The sequence below is a fragment of the Poecilia reticulata genome, linkage group LG19 (assembly GCF_000633615.1).
Source record: "Poecilia reticulata strain Guanapo linkage group LG19, Guppy_female_1.0+MT, whole genome shotgun sequence".
In the NCBI taxonomy this organism is placed as follows: Eukaryota; Metazoa; Chordata; class Actinopteri; order Cyprinodontiformes; family Poeciliidae; genus Poecilia; species Poecilia reticulata.
In genome coordinates this window covers 9,817,566-9,837,139 of record NC_024349.1, presented here as the reverse complement: position 1 = coordinate 9,837,139, position 19,574 = coordinate 9,817,566, and the positions used below count along the sequence as shown (strand labels likewise).

The 19,574-nt window shown below is 37.2% G+C and overlaps 2 protein-coding genes across 2 annotated transcripts; one reads left to right on the top strand and one right to left on the bottom strand.

Annotated features, from left to right (window-relative positions):
• Positions 1-2,385: 2,385 nt before the first annotated feature.
• On the bottom strand, positions 2,386-12,142 carry chst3b (carbohydrate (chondroitin 6) sulfotransferase 3b). Its single transcript, XM_008436879.2, has 3 exons — positions 11,875-12,142; positions 5,993-6,216; positions 2,386-5,391 (listed from the first exon to the last, which is right to left on the bottom strand). The coding sequence occupies exons 2-3, from the start codon at positions 6,070-6,072 to the stop codon at positions 4,176-4,178; spliced, it is 1,296 nt and encodes a 431-aa protein (XP_008435101.1). The 5' UTR covers positions 6,073-6,216; positions 11,875-12,142; the 3' UTR covers positions 2,386-4,175.
• Positions 12,143-13,093: 951 nt separating this feature from the next.
• On the top strand, positions 13,094-18,769 carry ghitm (growth hormone inducible transmembrane protein). Its single transcript, XM_008436878.1, has 9 exons — positions 13,094-13,199; positions 14,341-14,502; positions 15,125-15,227; positions 15,327-15,438; positions 15,541-15,682; positions 15,768-15,876; positions 17,104-17,292; positions 17,867-18,038; positions 18,140-18,769. The coding sequence occupies exons 2-9, from the start codon at positions 14,371-14,373 to the stop codon at positions 18,225-18,227; spliced, it is 1,047 nt and encodes a 348-aa protein (XP_008435100.1). The 5' UTR covers positions 13,094-13,199; positions 14,341-14,370; the 3' UTR covers positions 18,228-18,769.
• Positions 18,770-19,574: the final 805 nt, after the last annotated feature.

The window sequence follows — 19,574 nt, the reverse complement described above, 5'->3', positions numbered from 1 at the left end:
AGCTTGGTGCTGAAAGCTCAAACATTTGTAAAGCTTTTGTAAAGGATTAAAAGGGAGAATGATTTAAATCCATCGTTGTAGCTGATTTGATTGTAGCTTGATTCTTGGTGTAGTTAGTTTTTAATCAAAAGATTTAAGAACATACTCAACTGACTCCCGTTTGCGGTGAATGAGCCTCAGAGCATGTACTGGAGAAGCCGTCACACGGTGGGTGAGGAATTCCTCCGACTTCGGCGAGCTTCCACCAGGGGACATTTAATGCTTCATATTAAAAGTCCAAACATGTATAAATGTGCACAGATGATGACAGCGTTTAGTGGTTTCTCTGTGACTAATGCCAACGCAAACAGACTAAAAACACAAAATTATTAGCGCAATTTGTAAAGTTAAATGGCAGAGAAAACATCCACACCCAGACTGGCAGCAGATTTTAAATCAACACAGATAAACATGGAACAAAAACTAAAAAAAGACAGGAGGGAGGGGAGTTCTCACAGTTCGCAGCTTTCCTCACAGCTCATTTATTGTAATAATTTGGTGCAATAAACAGGCCTTTCACTGGCTTTTTTGTTTTACTTTTGCTATTTTGGTTATAATTTTACCTTTGCCACCCACCAACACAGCACAGACAGTTTTAGAACCAAACCTTGTGATTATTTGTTTGGATAAAAAAATTATCCAAACAATTTGTGTTTGGATAATTTGTTTGACCAGATGATGGTCATGAAAAAAAATAATTATTTCTGCATTTCAATAAAAAGTAAAACGAATATTTATGAATTCCTTACACACAGATCAATTTATCCCAAGTATTTATTTCTGCAATTTTAATGATTGTAGCTTATTTCAGAATCCGAATGTCTTTATTGTTACCAGATAGGTGCGCAACAAAATTTTATTTCAGTAAAAACCCATCCAGAGAAAGACGACAAACAAGTTTTCAGATGACAACCCAAAAATTATAATAATAAACCAGAAATGTTGTGACCAATTCAATCTTAGGGAAAAGTCCTGACTTGAGAGCTGTTTGCCAGAGAGTCAATGACATCCTCCAAATGGAGGCCATTGCTAAAGAGCCTGCAATTCAGGTTGCGTGAAAGGAAAAATGAGTGGTAGAAAAAGGTTCACCTTCAGCTGCACTCTCAAAAAATTGTGAAGCGAAGTTCTTTGAAGAATTTAAGGGAATTTCATGAGGTGTAAATTGCAGCTCATGTTGGAGCTTTAAGAACAACCACAAACAGCTGTATTCAGAATATCTCTGTCCTTGTTTTAACCCGTTCCTGATGTCCAGTGTGGAAGCACGCCGGGCTTTCGCCACACTGATGGAGTAATTTATGCAAAAGAGGCTCTGATCAAGTATTCAGTACCAATACTGTGCAGTGTGGAGATCGAATTTACAGTTGTCTGACATTGCATTAAAAAACCCTTTTTGTTAGTTTTATGTAATTATGAAAATATCAGAAAAACAGAATGTAAGCTTTCCCCCGTAATCATAAAACAAATACACAATCAATGCTAAAAATATATGAATGTTTTTTAAACTTTTTATTTGAAATACGTTTTTATTGTCTAATGATTTTCTTATACAGTGACATACAGCAGCTTGCTGAAAAGATGAGGCTTTATGAACATATCGTTTAATAATTTAAATCCATCTCAGTCAAATCGTCCCCACTTGTTAGTTTATCGCAGTCTGAAAAGAACTTAAGAACAATGTTTAGTGTTTCACACCATCCAGCTGGTAGTTCTGTTTTACAACCAACAATAATGAATTCATTTAGTGCTGTAAAACAGATTAAGACTTCAGTTGATTAAGCAGGGGGTTCTGTGGTAATGTGTGCTTTTCTCAGTCAATCATCCATCAATTACTGATGCAACAAGCGGAAATCTCAGCTTTTCTCACTAAATACTACCCCTACGCGTTGGCAGGAGCTGCAAGTCTGGGACAGAATCTCCAGTTTGAAAAACATCCAGGCTACTGTGGTCAGGACTGGAGACTGTTTCCGGATCTGTTTGCATTTTTTATTTTTTTTTATTTGTTCTTTATGGTTTTTTGTTCCTTCTTCCCCCCTGCCCCCCATTTACAAAAAATAAACATTTGCATTTAATTTAGAAGTCGATTTATTGCAAAAGACAAAAGGAAAGCATCAGCACTTAAATAGAGATCAGGGTATTGTGGCCTCTTATCAACACCTGCCAAAAGAGCTGAGTCATCAGACACCTGTCGAGAAACCTGGCACAATCCTGCAAACCAGCTGCAGTTGGAATGTTAGCTCACAGTAGAGTAGCGACATCTGCTTCAGGTGATCTTTAGCAAACATTTTGAACAGCATATGGCAAAATATTGTCACCTTTCTAAACTTACGGCTTAAGTGTTTTGTTTTGTTTTTGCCAAAAGTGAGTCTTTCCCTAAATCATCTTATAGCAATAAAAAAAGAGAGATTTTTTTTTGTTTGTTTGTTTGTTTGTTTTGCCAAAATTACGCTTGGCAAAAGAAAAAAAAAGACAAAGGCCATTATTTTAGGGAGGTGACAAAATGTTTCCTCAACAAAGTCCAAATACAGATTTGTAAAATAGTAACTTCTGCAAAGGTGCAAAATGAGCAGATTCAGGCAGCATAGACAGAGAAACAAATAGACAAATTTTCATGAGAGATTACTTCCCAAAGTCAAAAGATAAACTTTTGCATGGCAAGACACTGTAATACAACACAATTTCATTTTTGTGTGTTTTTGGTGCAATCATAATTCTTGTTCCTGCAGAAATAAAAGCTTCACAAAAAACAATGAGTGGAGGTTTCTGGAAGTGTTTTAGTTAAAATGCTCATTGTTGTTCACAAAGCCACAGCTATAAAATTTTGGTCTTTCAGAACAAAGAACGGACAATGGGTTGCAGTAGTATGGAGTGCAAAAAGAGCTAAACTGTATTTTATTGAACTTTAAAGTTCGGTTATAAATAATGACCTCAAACTATGTTAAATCGTACAAAAACTATGAAAACAGACCATCTGTTTTACGCGGACTGATTGCAATAAATATAATTAATGCAAACAGGTTTTAAAGGAATATTTCCAAAAAAAAAATGGAAGTGAGGTTCTGCAAAGTTATTAGATAAAAGCAAAATAAAAAATATAAAAATTAAGTTTAAAAATAAATATAGAACAACGTTCCCTTACTTGTAATGATGTCATATTGCCATAAATTATATGCAGCATCAATAGACAGAAAATTATATGAACAACGTGAACATTGGTAAGCTAATTGCTAACCAGGGTTAATCATTTTATATGATCTAAGCCATTTAAAATCCTCAATAACAAGTGGTTCTATCTAATGGATCTGATGCTTTTATATTAACCATCAATCATCTACATCTTTACAACTTTAGCAGCAGTCTCCTGACAGTGAGTAATGTCAAGGAAAAGTACAGACAGAACCTCAATGTTGGCGGAAATGAAACCAGAAGCATGAACAACTGCCAACGTTTGCAATGAGAGGAGGGAACAGAGACGAACATCTGCAGGTCAGAGTGATTATTGGTACAATAATGGGACGAGTGGTGACATGTGCTATGGAAAAAGCTGAGAGAGAAATCTGAGAGATAATGTAACATAGGGACACTTGAAAGAAGCTAACATGCAAAGAACAGAAAACTGGACAAATGCAGGACATAACCAAAAATTAAAATAACTTAATTTACCAAGCCAGAATTTGACAAAAAAAAAAAAAAGGAAATCTTAAAAACAGAGATAACAATGAAAATAGGAAGTAAAGAGAAACAGCACAAATGAGTCAGAGTAGGTTATAAAAAAAGGAGCTAAGGTTGACAAAAAGAAACGCAGTAACAAAAGACAATTCCAACCTTATACATTACATAAAAGACAGAATAAACACAAATCTCTGAAACACAATGACCACAGATGGGATGGTTAATCCATTCACATATCTAAACATTTTCAGTTTTTATATTGTTAAAATGATCTAAAACGTGATCTGTCTGAATGACCCTCCCCCATCCCTCTTCCTGCAAACTTACTAGAATATGACAGTAGTCTACTACAGGTAAGGGAACTATCACTGATAATAACTTCATTGAACCTCACTTCAAGAAAATAAAGTAAAAAAAACTGTAATTTTTCTTCTATTTGTTCTACTGTTGTGGTATTTTTTTTTATTTTAAGCCCTAAAGACTTTATCGTCAATAAGACTTATAGATTTGTCTGTTAGCATCTTTTCACTACTCACAAATTTGTACCCAAAGAGCTTTAGTGTTGGCCCACAAGCTCTCTGCACAACCTGAGCTATCTTGAATGGCAGACTGAACCTCCATTTCTCTACTTGTTCAGAGGATTTCTTCTGGGTGGAGTAGACCCCGCTGGTCTCCTTAGAAACCTGGGTGTTCTTCAGGATCCAGGCTTTCACTTGTGGAGTGAGAGGAATTCCAGAAAATCGGAACATCTCCGTTGCTTTCCTCATGGGAAAACGAGCAATGTCCTCATATCGCACCAACATGTACCGACCACGGAGCCACGGGGGTTGCCTGAGGCCGACTTCCGCAGACATCCGGATATTGTCGCAGTTGCCTTTGAGCTTCTTCACCTCATCCTCATTGAGGGGCCCAACCCCACCCAGGGCCCACTCCTTCCAGCTCTTATACTTGGCAGCAAACGCAACCATTCGCGAAGCCAGCACAGCCCGAGGATCCCGAACCAGCTGGATGAATCTGACGTCAAGACGCAGATCCTCAGCAAGTGGACGGAGATTTTCAAGCTGCCGAACCCTTACAGACTTGATGACCTTGTGATCCTTCTTCAGGCAGGACTCTGATGCCATGGTCAGGTTCAGGGGCCCACAGCGTCTCGTCTTGCAGCGGTACCGCTCAAAAACACCTTTGACAACAGGACTGCAGACGGACTCCTCACACAGAAAGCTGCTGGACTCCCGGCGAAAGAGGCTAGTGGTTATGTGGTTCACAGGGAGCGGGTCGATGAAGCTTTCCAGCAGGGAGAAGTCGCACAGAAAAAGCTGCTGGAGAACGTCACGGTACGCCTTGGCCGACGCAGTGGCGTTGGTACCTCCGGTGTCCAGTGTCAGCATCTTCTCCACATGCCACAAAGGCTCGAATAGGTAAAACATGTTGTCACCTTGCTGGTTGAAAAACTCGCCTACAAACGAGGATCCAGTCCTGGTGGTGGCCAACAGGAGAACGTGCTTCCTTCCTTTTCTTGGTACCTCCTGGTGTTCGCTGTAGTTCTCCAGGCGCCGCTTCATCACCTTGAAGTCTTTGCTGAGTGCGGGGAAGGACACATTGTGCTTCAGCGCTAAGTGGGAGAAAGCACCAGGCTGTAGAGGAGTTTGGGGGGTTTGCTTCAGGTTGAGCTTATCTGACACCCTAAAAACATAAAAAAGCATAGTTTTAAGATTTAAATACAGTTTTGCAGTGAAGTTGCAGTGATGGAGTTTTAAAGATCTAATTTGCTAGAACTAAAATGAAGGAGTGCTCTTCATTTTACAACTTTGCTGAGGCGTACCTGTTGGCATTTCATATTTACCATTAATCAATTTTTAAGGTAATTTCATATAGCTATCTCATTCTCTCTTACTTATTATCTCTTCCTTATAGTGGATATTAATTATTGGAGTCATAGACCTGACTCCAATAATTAATATCTGCTACAAGGAGGTCTCTCGAAGTTATTTTTGTTTGATCAGAGGCCCTAATCTCTAATATCTCATGAAAGTCAACTGGCCCTTATGTTGATCATGGGGCTAAACTTTTATTCTCCAGAAATATCATAACATAATCAATTGTTTACTGGAATTAAGGTAGACATGAGATTTTAGCCTTTCTATAAACATTTGTCTGTGTAATTATGAAAGCTTTCAAGAACAATGACACAAAATACTTAGTTTACAGACATGAAATGGAAGTAGGATGGGACGAGATGTGAGCACAAATTTGCAAAGAGACAAACTGAGAACATTGGACTCACCTCGAGATGATCCTGTTTTCCTTCTCAATGACAACAAGTGCCACAAAGAAGACAATGGGTATTGTGTATTTGATCCTCATTCTCGGACGCGGCTGTGTCTAGATGTTTTTTTTTTTTTTTACACACTGCTTCCAAATGGGTTCTGCCAATCTTTCAGGTCATCAGCCACCTTCTTAAGGAGCCTTCCAGTTATTTGTGTTCCCAAACGTAGACAATGTCCCATCCTGTAAAATGAAATCAACATCAATCTGTCATATCAGCGTCATATGTTGCACATCTGAAGACAGACAGTTGTGAAAAACGCCTCTGTGTTTTAGATGTATTTATTTAGTAGGGGGAAGTTGATGCTATCGCGTGTAAAAATGCAGTGTGATGCTGAGTCACAAGAACCGTTACACAAAGCCTTTTTACGTTCCAAAGCCTCTTGCTTCCTTAATTTTTGTAAGTGTGCATAGCCATGTATCTCTCCTTTGCAAAAGAAGAGAGTTTCAGGCATTTACTAAAGCATAAAAGCATTTCACATAATAAGGTAAAAAGTAAAGAAAAAAAAAAAAAACATTGTTAGTTTCCGATATAAACCAGTCCTTGCTATGAGGAAGTCCTTGTTATCTTTAAGTGCACCAGTGCATTTTAGAAACATGCCCACCCACCATGCCAGACTGAGGGCTGGGGCACATAGAGACACTGTATTTATGAGTTAGTCATGCCTAGAAGTTCTTTTAAAAAACTGAGCAGACAAACAACCGAGTGCGGAGTAAAATATGAGTGACAGGCTGCAATCAAGCACAATCTTTCCAATTAAACTGTTATCCCACTTCTACGAAGCTGCGTGCCAAAAAATAACTCATGGGTTGTCGGGCTTTAAGTGATGCTGTCTACCACCCGCAGACGTAGGCAACAGAGCTGCCTGAAGTCCAAAGCTGCAGCTTCTCGGTTTTGCTAACACTGGGAGAACACATTGTGAACAATGGTCCTCATTCAATGACTTTGAGCAACTAAGCCGTGTAGACTGCACAGGTCCAGATGCTGAGAATTAAAACTGTGCTGTGCTGAAATTGAAAGGGAAGGCCTGGTTGTCACAGCACCATAAATTGTAGAGCTCTACACCTGGAGGCCACTGGTGATTTTTATAAGTCATTAGACTGAAGGTGCTTGGTAGTTAAATGAAGAAAAGGGCGGATTTAATAATAGCTGTTTGCTAACATACTGCTCATTTTCGAAAGAATGATACTGGTTTACTTCAAAGATAATTGCAGCGCGTCTTAGATCCCTGACTAATCTTAAGAGTTTAGTGTAATCCTGACAAACAGGGACATGGTGCTCCTTATCTGAACATACAGTTTTGTTTTGGTTTTGTTTTTTCAAATATAAAAAAAAATTGTCTCAATTTGCAGCCTTTAAAAACACAAAAAAGTTTTCTTTCAGGATAGTCCTTTATGCAGCTCTGCCATCTTCCCAGTCTGAGTGAAAGAAAAGACGCCCCAAAGCATATCACTGCCTTGACCATTTGTCACTGTGTGTGTGTTCAGTGTGACTTGCAGTGTATGTTCTATCTATTTTGTCCACAGAATGATATCTCTTTATCTGTACCATAATTTGTCATTTTTACCTTTATATTTCTATGGATTTTTAAAAAATTATTATTATTATTTCTCAAAAAATATATGACTTATAATTATTAATCTTATATCTTTTGTGTCTTGTGTTACATTATATATTTTATAATCTTTTATATCAAAATTCTTAGTGTCGTACTGGAGCACTGCTAATAAATCAGAATGCCCCAAAGAGGTGAAAAAGCTATATGCACTTGAACGCAACTACTATATTTCTCGTGAACATCATGCAGTTTAAGGATTCTTCAGTAAAAAAAAAAAAAAAAAGATCTATAACTATTGTCCAATTTAATTTTGAAAGACATTTGATTATTTTTCTATAGGTCTTCCAGGCATGTTGCTGTTTATTTGTCTGAATATTTTGTTCAAATCTGAATTATTTGGGGCCATTAATGCTTTATAATAAGGCATTTAGCCCTGAAAAATGGTAACGGTGATGCAGACCTTCCTCGCTTTCGTGGTCAACTACAACACAAACACAGTTGACAAAACAGCCTGAACACGAAGGCAAATTTGAGACGCACCGGCAAACTGCTGCTGTTAATCAACAATGCAACTTGAAACCACCTCCCACATTTTCACGTAAGCGTTTCCAGTCTCTTTTCTGAATTGCGTTGAACTCTGAGTGCCTCCAGGTTTCTGTGTTAGCAGAAGCTGCATTTCACTTCTCACATCCCGCTGCGACCTCTGCCCCGGCCAGTTGCGAGCACAGAAGCGGGTCCAAATGACTGCAGTCTAAACACAGGGAATGGTTGGACGGTGCCTGTGAAATTCTCCGAGTGGGAACAGGAAGTTTTGCTGCTCCAGTAGGGACGGAGAGAAAGCACTGTTGACGTGGAACAGTATGTAATGAAAAAAGGTGACCCGTGCAATGAGACGCGCTTTCATCGGAAGGAAAAGTCTGCACCGTCTTGCACCACTCTGCCGCATGCCACGACCACAAAGGGGTCTTTACATGGGAGTGACTCTGAACCCTGCTTTTGGGGTGAGGCAGCAGAACACAAACTGCTTGGTCATTTACACGTCACACTATCAGTAGCTTAGATCTCGGATGTCGTAACTCGTGCGCAATCGGCCTCGACTGAGAAACGACAGTCTGCAGGAGCGAAGTTGCATTACACCTGAGAGAATTTCCAGTTTTATCTCGGCCACTCGTGTGCTAAATGACAGCACCTGAGCTAAGTAACAGACCAAAAAAGACAGTTATTGACGAACCCTACAAGCTTTTTTGACAGCTTTCTGCAGAGCTAAATGTGCATTTTTATCCACATAATATAATTTCAGGAAGAAAAAAGATATTTCACATCAACAATTCATCAAGTAAATAAGTAGTCAGATGTTTTGTCATTTATATAGTAAATTAGATGTACACCAATTATCTCAGCTTATTACATCTGCTGTGTAAAGGAGGGAAAAAAAACACTTGAGCTGACATTCGTGAATATTCACAAGCCACTGAGGCATATGACACGTTTGATCATCTGCTCATAACAAAATCGCTTGTGCACCATTTATCATCTTGTTACAAAATGCCTTTAATAGCTGCCTCTTATTTAATGTAAATCTTATGTGGAGACAAATTAAGCAGCAGTCACCCAAGCCTGTTTTGCATGTGACTGTACTGCAACTATGAAATTTGGCTTTGCATACAAATAGGGCCTATTTACAAAGAATGCAAAAAAAAAAAATGTTCAACATGCATTAGAGAGCAGCACAAATCAAATTGGCCAGGGGCGAGAATCAAGGATTTCATGATCGTTTCTGATTGGTGATTTGGAAGTCAAATACAGAAAAGTCAGAATTTTTCTCTTCTCCACCAAATGCATGAAAACTGACATGTAGTTTCATTGTTTTATTTTGTTCAAGACTGAAGGACATATGAGTTGAAGCATAAATAAGGATGATCTTTTATTCACACTTTTCTCTCACATGTTAAATTATCAAAAAACATAAAAAATTAGTCGCTTATTGGAAAAATATATACTTCTAGGACGGGTTTAACGCCGCACATTTTACTTTCACTTGAGTAAAAAAATATATTTTGAAATGACACTTCTCTTACTTGAGTAAGATTTCTGAATATTCTACATAGCTCTGTTTGCTTCAGTGAATGAAGAATAAACATGTTTTGACTAAAAACTAAACTGTCAGCTGAGTCTGCTGTACCACTTGGAGGTCAGGTGAATATATAGTGAAATGAAGTGAAGTAATAGATTTACTCTCCAATATACATTAACTTCTTTATGTATTGTTTTCAAAATATTTATGTTAAATAAATTTATTGTGAAAGAGTATTATCTCCTGAAATAATTTGTTATTGTGTTTTCATGCATCATTTTACATTTTAGTCTTTAAAATATCAGGATTTCACATGGGTTTATGTTGTTGTTTGGTCGCATATGTTTTGTCAGTTTCACTGTTTTCTATTCAAATAACATTTTCAGTATTGGAACACAAATTGTCATCACTCACAACTCCACTTTCTGGTGGCGGAAAGTCGTAGTAGCTTAATTTAATAACACAGATTTTATTATTATTATTATTATTATTATTATTATTATTATTATTATTATTATTATTATTATTATTATTATTATTGATGAGAGAACATGCAAATGAATTTTTTTCGGAGATTCCAAATTAATAGAAGTGAAACATAATTGTCACTTATTCATGTTTATGTGTGCCGTAAGCTAATGTTAGAGATGTGGTACAGCTACCTGATATAGAAAATTAGAAAAGTAACAGCTTAAAGCTGCTATTAGAAAAAGGTTATTATTTTTTGCCACATTTAAGTATCTTGATGAATATTGACTATATTCAATAGCTTTTGGTATTGCCAATGTTTACATTTTTGTGCTCAGTAGCCACCAAAATAAACCACCAGTTCTCTGTATATGCACAGGGCATGTTTTATGTAATCCTTCCTCACATAAATCAAACTGGTAAGCAATAGCTGTTAAATAAAACAGATGACAGGTAAAGGCATTGGCAAAACTAAAACGATTGGCACAATGGCTGTCAAAAGATTGGACATCAGACTGGATAAAGGGAATGTGAAAACACTCTTGTTCTTGTTTCATGTCCACAGATTCTCAGTTAGGGATAGCTGTTTGAAATTGACTAAGATATATTCAAACACATAGAAATGTATTGTTATAAACCTTTCTGTCGCTGATTTGGTTGAGTGTGTGGGGTCGTTGTCTTGCTGGAAGGCTTGCCCTGTCTTTGCAGATTTTATTTTGGGATTGCTCTATTTATAAGCTCAACCATCTTTCCACAAACTCACAGCAGCTACCCTGTCTATAAAAAATAAATAAATAAATGCATCTTTACAACATGACAGAAGGGGTGGTCTGTTTTTATTCCACCTCACATGATCAATTTTGGTTTCATCTGACCAAAATATCTTGCTCATATTTGCTGTTCCCCTATTGCTTGTGGCAAACTGCAAATAAATTGTCCTATGGCTTTTTCTTAGTAATGACTTCCTTTCTGACACTTAACAGGTCATCTCTATGGAGAGCATGGCAAACAGTATTCCAACATCTTATTCCACCTGCGCTATGGATCTCTGTGGCTTCTCAACCTACTGGCAGCTTCTCCGAATAATGATCGTCGTGCCTAACTTGCTGTAAGCTTAATAAAGGGTTCGTGTGTCAGTAGGTTTTCGTTTTTGCCTAATTTTATTTCTAGAGTCAAGTGTTAAAAGTTGGGTTTCTGCTTTACATCCTAACCCTGCTTTTCATGATGCAGTTTGTTCACAGACCTCCCTCCATAAAACATCTGTATTTCTGCAGTGATTAAGATTGGCCACATTTACGAATTACAAAGCGATTTTTAGCGCTCGATTTCATCCAGTGACAAACAAAGTTGAATGCAAATGCCACCCACAGTTTCATGAGTGTATTAAACCGTGTGGTTTTTGGTGAGAAAAAGTGTGGAAAAGTTGCAGAAACCGCGCAGCAAACTTAAAGCACTTGCATGCACTGATTTATAGAAGCATAAACAACATTATTATTTAGAAAACTAAAGTCTACAGGAGAAACAAGCTAAAAGATAAATAAATCTGACTGAATCCTCCCCCTAAGTCATGAGAACAAATTAAACCACGCCGTCTTAATAAAAGACGCATGAGCAAAAGTCACAAGTGTCTTATTTGGAGTAACTTTACTGCTTGAGATATATTGTAAACGTTGAACTTGTTCCTGTTCTTCAGCAGGTTGCTGTCAGTAAAGTTAAACTCAAAACTTGTTAAGAACCAACCATTCTGATGAGCTATGATGTCGGAAGGCGTCCCGCTTTCATTCCACTTGTTCAGCTTCTTCTCAAAGTGCGACTCGGCAGGGAAACTGATTCCATTACTTTCAAAATGCGCCTTTAATTCTGCGACAGAAAACGATCCATTCGCAACGAAGAAGCGTTTGGTGGAGTTCCGCCAAGCAAATCACGGGAGTTCAATAAAACCATGTTGATCAGGTTGGTGGGGAGAGCATCCCCTGTAATGAGAACTCCCAACAGTTGCAGCTCACTGATTCGCACTGAATCAACTTTGGTTAGAGAGGAGCGGAGCTTCAAGCAGGAGGCGCGCCATCAACGATCCCATACATTGAACCCACAAATTGATTACTGGTCAAATAAACTTTACACGCACATTCTTATTAGTATCCAGAGAGAGAAAAAAAAGTGTAGGTTTGTGGCTTATAACGTGTTAACCATGTAGTTTTGGAATTAAAAATTCAGGGTTTTTGGTTATTTTTTTGTCTCGGCTAAAGAAGAATGGCTCCATCTAGTGGAGAAATGTGTACCCTGCATTATATCGCTTTATTAGTTGCCTATATAGACAATTGGGAGCTTTATGGGGTATATGACAACACAGCAATTGTTGTTCTAATGTTCTTCTATCTGCTGAGCCTTTTGTGACATTTGCAAATTATGAAGATACAGTGAATACAATATACCGCCACTTGGAAGTATTTTACCCTTTTCTACTATGTCAATTATTTATATTGTTTTTTTTCATGTTGGTCTTAAAAAATACCCGAATCTGCACATAATGTGTTGACAGAATTTTTAAGTAAACCAGATGTTCTGATCAGTAGCTGGTCAGTTTTTGATACTTTTTACTCATTCTTGAGTAATTTCTTTTATGACTACCTTTTTTATTTTTACTTGAGTAAAAATATGCTGCAGCAGTGTTACAGCTACTTGAGTAAAATTTCGGGGTACTTTACTAACCACTGAGTACTTCATATCAATTATATTACCAAACAGGACTACATGATGCAACTATCTGATTTCCGTTTCTTTGGATTATATAAACTATTTTAGATTTAATATATATATATTAAAAAACGTTTGGAAAAGACATAGGGTGCTTTTAAAGCGTTTTAGTGTGATTACATGCTTCTTTATATAATAATCATACGATTAAAATGCTTAATAATTCGGAACTACAATTGATATTCCGTCGCTCGGTGATGACGTAGAATCCAGAATCTTCCGGAAGGTCTATCAGCTCGTTGCAAACTAGTTGCGTCAGAGACTCGCGCATTTCTAACGAGGAAGGTGAATCTCGGACGTTTCTCTCGGTAAGAAGCCTTCAATTGGTGTTTAAGAATTTCTGTCTTTGCAAATTACCTTCCTCTGTTTGCTAAGTGACTTATTTAGTTTCATCATTGCAAATCAAGTTAGTCTCAGAAATGTTTCAGGCATCTTCTACGCAGTTAAACATTGCTACTTAACGTTAGCTACCTCGCTGAATTAAATAACTGGTCCTGCATTTATTTTCTTTTTTTAATTTAACGGGCTGTACCCTTATATAGGTATGTTGCTGTGACAGTTACATCAATTTAGGGTTTGAGAAAACGTTTCCCTTCCTTGGAGTCTTTCTAAGTAACTTACTGTTCCAATGTTTTGTGTTTTCAAGCGCTTAAATATACCACAAATCAACTGATTGGATACGTTAGTCTTTGGCCCTGCAAAATGTACTAAGCTTTTAAATTCTCATTTTCTTAACAATTTATCATCGGAAAGCAGCTTTTAATGTCTTTATTTTTAAAAATGGTTGTAACATGCTAAGGTGTGACAACTTAGCATGTTAACATGCTAAGTTAAGTTAACATGCTACGTGTTTTGCTGTGTACTTGTATTATTATTATGATAAATAATAAACTATTGCAAGGCCTTAAATATGTTTTTTTTCCTATTTGTTGTGATTTTTATTTTAAAGCAAATGGTTCTTACAACAAACACAACAAACTGGCATTGACACAAAACATGTGTTTTGTGTCAAAATACATGTTTTAACACAAAACACAAAACGCACGGTCTACATATAAGACCGTGCATCTTATATGTAGAGCACTTTTCATCTGGATATCTGTAACAAAGTATTGTACAAAGGTTACACTATGGTACAAATTTTATTATTATTTTTTATTATATTTAAGCAATTATAGGAAAAAACATCCTAAATATAGAAACTATAAGTTTCCAAAAAAAATTGCAAAACATAAATAGTAAGCATAGTCATTCAAAGATTAAATTCTATGTAATAAATTGCAAAATGGATGAAAAAGCTAGATAAGAATATAAGCTTTGTTAACATTGCTAAATTAATCAAATACATATAAAGTATAAATAAATATTTAAGACACGTGTGTGTGTGTGTGTGTGTGTGTGTGTGTGTGTGTGTGTGTGTGTGTGTGTGTGTGTGTGTGTGTGTTTCAGGTTACTACAGATTAGAAGGAAATTGCAAACATGTTGGTGGCGAGGCTGACATGCCTAAGGAGTCTCCCGTTAGTCGGGCTCCGTCCTGTGCTGTCACAGGGCTCCTCGGCCCTGAGAGCGCCCACCCTGAAGGCCTGCCCACCCCTCCTCAGGCCGCAGCAGGTACCGTATAGGTTCATCCATAATCTCTCTAATGTTCCTCTATGTTCAATTTTATCGATTTGAAGGAAGCATAAGGTGGCACAACACTCTTCCCAATTGACATTGTGATCTTTTGTGCATCTTACGTAGAGTTGCACTGTATATTGAAAATATAGCATCATTGCAATATCGGTGTCTGTAATATTCATCATTAATTGACCAATTTAAATATACTCAAATTATATTTGAGTATATTTGAGTATGCCTAATGCATAGTAAACATTCTCAATCTGTCGTCATGGTGTGCTTTCTCAATATATTAAAGGATTTGAAACCACTATAAACTTAACACATAAGCTTTATTGCCTTTGTAGGTACAGTAAGTTAGGGCTAAGTGATTAAATCTTTGGATATTCTTTGACTTCTTTTGACACTCAATATGTTAGAGTGCAGTTTATTGACTATGACACATTGATTGTGTGTGAACTGGTTAAAATTGGGTTAATAGATTTCTTATATGATGAAATGGAATGTTTTGCTGTTGACTTGTATTGATTTACGTGTGAGCTGAAAGTTGATAGTGAAACTTCAATTAGAAAACAGCATTTACAAGTTTTTGTCAAATTTCTTCCTCCATCCAAAGGGTTATGCCTCAAAGGCCAGATTTGGATTCCGCCGAGCAAAAACCAGCAGGGAGCAGCTGAAGGAAGCAGCTTTTGAACCAGCAACCGACACAGCCATCAAAAGTGATTGCTTTACACAAATATACATATGTATTATTAATCAACACGATATTGTGGCTTTGAAAAAATATACGTGAAATCGTTTTTTGTGTTGTTTGCCAGTTGACAGCATGGGAAGAATGGTTCTTGCCGGAGGTGCAGTGGTGGGCCTGGGAGCACTTTGCTATTACGGTCTTGGCATGTCCAATGAAATCGGCGCCATTGAGAAATCAATGTGAGTGACGAGGATGTTTATGAGTAGACGCTGCACTTTATTGCATCGCACATTTTCAATTCGGTTCAGCACTTTCTAAGGCTCGTTTTCTGCTTCGTTTAGGATCTGGCCTCAGCATGTGAAGGACAGAATCCACTCCACCTACATGTACTTTGCAGGCAGCATTGGGCTGACGGCCCTGTCGGCTGTAGCTGTTAGCAGGAACCCGGCGCTGATGGGTCTGATGATGAGGGGTTCCTGGATGGTGAGTTTTGTAGCTGAGCTTTGAAGCCATTTTGTTTTAATATTAAATTAGTTTGGGTATCAGTTTTTATTTCTTTATTTACCAGGCAATCGGAGCAACTTTTGCAGCAATGATTGGAGCAGGGATGCTGGTTCGATCCATCTCATATGAGCACAGCCCGATACCCAAACATCTGGCTTGGATGCTGCATGCAGGTTTGCTGCGTGATGTCTTGCAGACAAAAAAATGTTTTCTTAAAGTTGTGACTAAAAGTTTTAGGAATGACAGAATGTCTTTCACAAACCTCTTTGCTTTGGTGTTATTAGACACCCACACATAAATACAAACAAGAGGCTGCAGGATTCAAGGTAGCTCTTACCTTTTTAAATCTGGACAGTCGTTTTTCCACATGTCCCAGGGAGCCTAAAGGCATTTAAGAGAATACCTGCAGTGCAATCATGGTGCTTCCTGCAGAATTTCAGTCTGTTTTCGATGTTTTATTTGAACAGGAGTAGTTTCTTTACCCCATACCTGCATCCAAAAGTCTTCATCTTACCATTTTAGCAACATGCACCGGTTCCTTTGACAGTACTGCTCCCTTTAATTTATCCATTCTGATTTTCAAATTCACTCAGAATGAGTTAAAATATTAGCTGCCTTGTCTTTAAAATGTTGGTGGTATGCAATTTTTGTGGCAGACTTAAAACAAGGTTTAAACAATTTTTTTTTTTCTTTTTGTGACAAAGTACATTTTCTATCACGATAAACAACTTTGCATTTATTTCTATGTCCTTTTAACATTCTTCATAGCAACCTATGCTCAATGAAAATTGCCATCGTTGGGGAAAAAAAGCAGTAAAGTTGGTGGAAAAACGAGATTTTCATATGCATTGTAAAATCTGGTATGCAATTACTTTAGTTAAGCACCAGATGGCAGTAAAGGGAAGGGAAAAATCAATAAAACCTGATGTGTTTTTTAAACTTCTGCAGTTCAGTTTGTTGTAGGTATAAGCTGGTAAAATAATAGTTCTAATAGTTCTTGTACTATGATCACTTTGAATAATAGTACTAGGTTTTCATTGTACTACTTTATAAAAAAAAAAAGAAGCAGGAAGTAAAAACTTAGCATATTATTTGTTGCAGTAATTTTACCTTATATTTTTTTATTCTTACCATGATTTTTATTATAGACTTAAGTAGAATTAGAGCATATAATGCCAGCCAGTATTTAAGCAGAATATTATCACTTTGTCCTGTTCTGCACAAATGAAAAACATTTTTTTGTTAAAAAAATATAACAAACCGCTCTTAGCTGGTTAATTAGTCAGACTCTGCTCAGGTAGACACACCCAAGTTACCCTTTTTTTAATTTTTTTTTAATAAGAATTTGTTTTGTTCCTGCTGTTTGTAATGTTTATTTGGTTGCTTTATTTGTTGAAAAGGTGTGATGGGTGCTGTCATCGCTCCGCTAACTCTGCTGGGCGGACCTCTGATGATGAGGGCTGCCTGGTACACTGCAGGCATCGTGGGAGGTCTGTCCACTGTGGCTATGTGCGCTCCAAGTGAGAAGTTCCTCAACATGGGAGGTCCGCTTGCTGTCGGCTTTGGAGTGGTATTCGCCTCCTCTCTCGGTTAGTACAGTTAAAATGTCTGAATCAGGGATAATGAGTAGAACGGTAACTACAAGTTGGCTGAAGGTTATAAATTATGCAATACATAAAGTGATGTAGCGATTAGTCTTGTTGGCCTTTTTTTAAATTCTAGTAGCTTTAATGATCCTTCTTGTTATAATACTGAAAAACAAATATACACAGTAACATTTAGCGGTGACGTGCCAAAAGAAAAAAAAAATGTGATATCTAATTGAAAATATAGTTTAAAATGAAATGTTACTATACATATTAAAACAGTTCCTGCAGCTTCATACTGTCACTCCTACCATGAGTGACTGTAGGGATGGCGTTTTGAGGATTATGTACAATGTTAGTTTTCCACCACACAGCACTTTGATTGTTCAAGAATGATCCATTTTGGTTTGATGTAACCAAAGTTCCATCATGTGATGGAACTCCTGCTTCCATCACACGAGTCGTGACAAAATCAAAACATTCTTTCATAAAACCCCTTGCACCTCACTCTCCTGCTTGTTCAAAGCAAAGCGACCCTTACGCCACACTGACTTGTTTTTTTCTTTTTTCTTTTCAGGGTCGATGTTTCTGCCACCCACCTCGGCGATCGGAGCAGGCCTGTATTCTGTCGCTGTCTACGGAGGCCTCGTTCTCTTCAGCATGTTCCTCCTCTACGACACACAGAAGGTCATTAAGAGAGCGGAGACACACCCACTGTATGCCGCACAGAAATATGACCCCATAAATGCGTGAGTAATTTAAGGTTTTTTGTTTTGTTTTGTTTTGTTTTTCTGCAATTTCAGTTTGTAATGTGTTGTATGCGCATCTCATGAGTGGATTAACCCCACAGGTGTATGGGAATTTACATGGACACGCTCAACATTTTCATGAGGCTGGTGATGATCCTGGCCAGCGGCGGTGGCGGCAAACGGAAGTAGACATCCACTGGAGTTTTACTCTCTTTTCTTTTCTTCTTCACAGAGCTAAACAAAGTTTCAAGTCAGCATACAAGTGTTATCCTTTAAATACAAATTTTATGTGGCTGGTAGATGATAACAAAGGCTCTGGAAAAATTTTGAAGAAGGGGATGGGATTCTGAGCTGCATGTTGATACTACAAATCAAGAAGACAAATTTAAGTGTTTTGATGACACCCTGAGATGGAGCTCTTACTTGATTGTTGAAGGTTTGTTTATTCTGTGAGTGCAGGGGTCTGGTAAACCACTCAGTCTAACATAGAGGAGCTGTTTTTGTATTATACTTTGTTTTCTATTTATTTTTGCTGACAGACTTAAAGCAGAACTACTGCATGTCGACCAAAACTATTCCACATTAGAACAACGGCTTGACTGGCGTACGCTTCTGATTAAGTATTCACTGTTATGTCACTTCAGTTTCATGGTGAATAGGTGACATTAGTTCATATGTTTATAAAACAAAGCTACTTCAACACAAATTAAAACAGTTTAAAATAGCTCTTCTGCGAGATGTTTCTGTCTGATTCTTTTCATTTTTTCTTTCTGGAGTGATTTTATGTGATATTTATAATTTATAAGTTAACGTTTTGTATATCCAGGCCACATTACCCTTGTTCTCTTGCCTTATTCTAACAGATTCTACTTGATCTAATTAAATAGTAATAGAATGATAAAAATTTACTATTATAATTAACATTTCAGTCATGTATAACGGAATTCTCCAATGGGTTGCACTTGCATTTCTTTTCTGCTCAAACAATATTTCAATCTCAATGACTTATTTAATCAAGATCTCACAATGAAATTGGTCACATTTTAACAGTTTGCTTTACTGTAATCTGCTTTATCTTAAGACATCATAGTCACCAATTGTGAGCAACCAATAAACATTACATTTTGTCAAACGCCATCATCAAAGTCATGAATACGCATCAAATATGTTGATCAATGTTCCATTTCCTACTAATCAAAGTAATAAAAATAAATGAGAACATATCAATTTCTACACAATTTACCTGCAAAATTCTAAAAACTAAAAGGGTTTTGTACTTAATATTTTAAAAACACAGTTGAATTTGATTAAAATATTGTGTTTACTTCTTGCAATTATTGTAAAAATCCCTGTTTGGAAAGAGACATGTTTACAATAACATGTTCACGTTCTTAAAAGTGTAGGACATTTTGAAGTTTGAAGCCACTGATGACATTCAACAACCTGCTAACTTCAGGTTTCCAAACAATAAATCTCTGATCTCCTGCGGTTTCCTTCTTTAACCTCCTGCTGAGTAATCTGACATATAAATACTTG

Excerpts from the sequence above, each read along its gene's own strand:
- chst3b (XM_008436879.2), bottom strand. The coding sequence starts at position 6,072 with ATGAGGATCAAATACACAATACCCATTGTCTTCTTTGTGGCACTTGTT. Across the intron at positions 5,392-5,992 it reads GAAAACAGGATCATCTCGAG|GGTGTCAGATAAGCTCAACC; the intron begins GTGAGTCCAATG and ends TTATGTTTTTAG.
- ghitm (XM_008436878.1), top strand. The coding sequence starts at position 14,371 with ATGTTGGTGGCGAGGCTGACATGCCTAAGGAGTCTCCCGTTAGTCGGG. Across the intron at positions 17,293-17,866 it reads GGTATTCGCCTCCTCTCTCG|GGTCGATGTTTCTGCCACCC; the intron begins GTTAGTACAGTT and ends TTTTCTTTTCAG. Across the intron at positions 18,039-18,139 it reads AAATATGACCCCATAAATGC|GTGTATGGGAATTTACATGG; the intron begins GTGAGTAATTTA and ends TTAACCCCACAG.